General features: G+C 38.6%; 1 protein-coding gene across 2 annotated transcripts; it reads left to right on the top strand.

The window, feature by feature from the left end:
• LOC104703437 (SNF1-related protein kinase regulatory subunit gamma-like PV42b) lies at nucleotides 225–2,252 on the top strand. Of its 2 annotated transcripts, none has more exons than XM_019228030.1 (5): nucleotides 225–448; nucleotides 565–837; nucleotides 1,155–1,398; nucleotides 1,499–1,603; nucleotides 1,726–2,252. In XM_019228030.1, exons 1-5 carry the CDS (start codon nucleotides 258–260, stop codon nucleotides 2,044–2,046), a joined length of 1,134 nt encoding a protein of 377 aa, XP_019083575.1. In that variant the 5' UTR covers nucleotides 225–257; the 3' UTR covers nucleotides 2,047–2,252. The 2 variants fall into 2 exon arrangements, with proteins under 2 accessions (XP_019083575.1, XP_010417751.1); XM_010419449.2 differs by having other exon boundaries at nucleotides 245–445; nucleotides 562–837.

Below are 2,505 nucleotides of genomic sequence, written 5' to 3'. Positions count from 1 at the left end.
TTTTTTTTTTTTTTTTTTTTTTTGTCACAAGATAAAAATCAGTCACTACATTTCGTTTTTCCAACATACGCTACAGTTAATTTTAATATCATTTTGTTGTTGGGTAAAAGGTACACGAGACGAGAATCTAAATAAACGGACGCGTGGTCTGAGCATTCGAAAAAGCACATGCCATGGAGCAACACATGTAATACGTGCCATCTTCCTAGTATTGAAGTAACTATGAAGTATGAAGCATCAGAACAAAGAATTAAAGAATGATATCAGCATTGTCCCATTTTCTTCGACTCTCTGTGCACACAACTCAGTCAACACACATAACCACCACCTTCATGCAGTCGTCCAGCCGTCTGATGGAGTTCAAGGTCAAAGATCTTATGGTTGACAAGCGGCGGCTTGTCCAAGTTCCCGATAACGCCACTCTAGCAGACGCCTTGAACACCATGGTAAACCCACCATGCATATATATTTCTTTCTGTTAGAGTACTTGACCGTTTAATTCATATAAAAATTGTTACTAAAAACTAAAACGACCGTTCTTCTTGGTATGCTCATGAAACCGGTGGCAAACCGAGTTATAGCTGTGCCCGTGGCTGCCAAACCAGGCCAATGGCTGGGGGCCGGCGGATCGATGATAATAGAGTCGGATAAACAGAGCGGCAGTGCAAGGAAACAGTACATAGGAATGGTGACGATGCTCGATGTTGTGGCTCACATCGCCGGCGAAGGAGACGACAGCGAGAGTGGATTCGATAAGAAAATGGCTGCTCCTGTCTCTTCTATCATTGGTCATTCCCCTGAGGGTCTCAGCCTTTGGTCTCTCAATCCTAATACCAGGTTAGTATTGAAGATTAATTATTGCTATATATGTCTACTATTTTTTCGTTTAATAATGTTTTACACTTTCTCAACATTGTAACTAGTAATAAGTAAAAAAAAAAAAAAAAAAAAAAAAAAAAAAAAAAAAAAAAAAANAAACTAGTAATAAATAAGATTTTTTTTTGTGACCAAGTATATATACGGCTATTTTCTGTCATCAACTATTAGTTGTTTCGATTAATATTATGGTTCTTACTAACCGACATTAATCAGAAAATGTTATGCAAAATTTTTGCATATAAAGTAGAAAATCTCTAATAGTATTATGAATGCAGCATAATGGATTGCATGGAGATGTTGAGTAAAGGAATCCACAGAGTATTGGTTCCAATGGACAGCAACATAGAAAATATCTCAGGACCTGAGTTGGTGGAATCGGCTTCTTCTTACGCAATGCTGACTCAGATGGATCTCATCTCTTTCTTCCTCAACCGATCCTCTAATCTCCAAAGTGTCCTATCCCACACCGTCACTGATCTCTCCGCCATACACGACACCGTTTTAGCCCTCACCAGTCAGGTAAATTAATTAATCAAGTTAAAAAAAAAAAAAAAATGAAGAAGTACGTGAGAATTTCCATCAGATTATTAATTAAAGAGAACTTGTATCTGTTATACAGGCCAGAGTAAAGGATGCGATTAAATGCATGAGTAAGGCAATGCTCAACGCCGTTCCTATCGTTGAAGCCTCCAGCGAGGAAGAGGATCATAAACAGCTCGTTGACGTACGTGACTTTGCTTACACTAATTACACTTACATATCTACCGATATCTTTCTATAAGTACTATAGATGAAGCTAGATGCTCTGACTCTTAATTATATTGGTGTTTGCTCTGGTGCATGCAGGGTAGAAACCGGAGAGTAGTGGGAACGTTCTCGGCGAGTGATCTAAAGGGATGTCATTTAGCCACGTTGCGTTCTTGGTTACCGCTAAACGCGCTAGAGTTTGTTGAGAAAATCCCAAGAACTCCCTTGTTCACCGCTGCTTCGTCAACACCAGGGAGGGAGCTCGTGACGTGTCACGTGACATCAACCTTAGCTCAAGTAATCCGTATGGTCACCACGAAACGTGTACACAGAGTTTGGGTCGTGGACCAGAACGATGGGCTACAAGGCCTCATTTCTCTAACTGACATTATCGCTGCGGTTCGATCCGCTTTGCTCTAAAGACCTCAAGATCTCTTAACTCGCAACAACTTTCAGTCTTCTCCTCTACCAAAATTTTACATATTATAGTTCCTTCCGGGGAAAATAATGTTTGTTTGGTAACAGAGAACTTATCAAAACAAGGAATGACGAGATGGAACATATCAATCCAATTTCTTCTGTAAGAGAATATGTATATTTATAAAGACAAATTTATATGATAGTTATTTATATGGATCGAACAAAATTAAAAAAAAAAAAAACAATCATAGGAGTTATGATATATTGAGAGGGTAGTGATTATAGTGAATAGGGTACTCAGGCACGGGGCGCAAACAAGCATGGCGTACGAATGAGACAATTTCAGTGCTCTTGTACTAGTACAGTATAATTCTATAATCATAATTTCATCACTAGTTTTTAATCGGTAATATAACCTTAAAAAGCATCTACTCATTAATGCGCTCCACTTTACTACTT

The sequence above is a fragment of the Camelina sativa genome, chromosome 7 (assembly GCF_000633955.1).
Source record: "Camelina sativa cultivar DH55 chromosome 7, Cs, whole genome shotgun sequence".
In the NCBI taxonomy this organism is placed as follows: domain Eukaryota; kingdom Viridiplantae; phylum Streptophyta; class Magnoliopsida; order Brassicales; family Brassicaceae; genus Camelina; species Camelina sativa.
The sequence above is the reverse complement of the archived record's forward strand: the minus strand, read 5'-3'. Positions and strand labels throughout refer to the sequence as shown.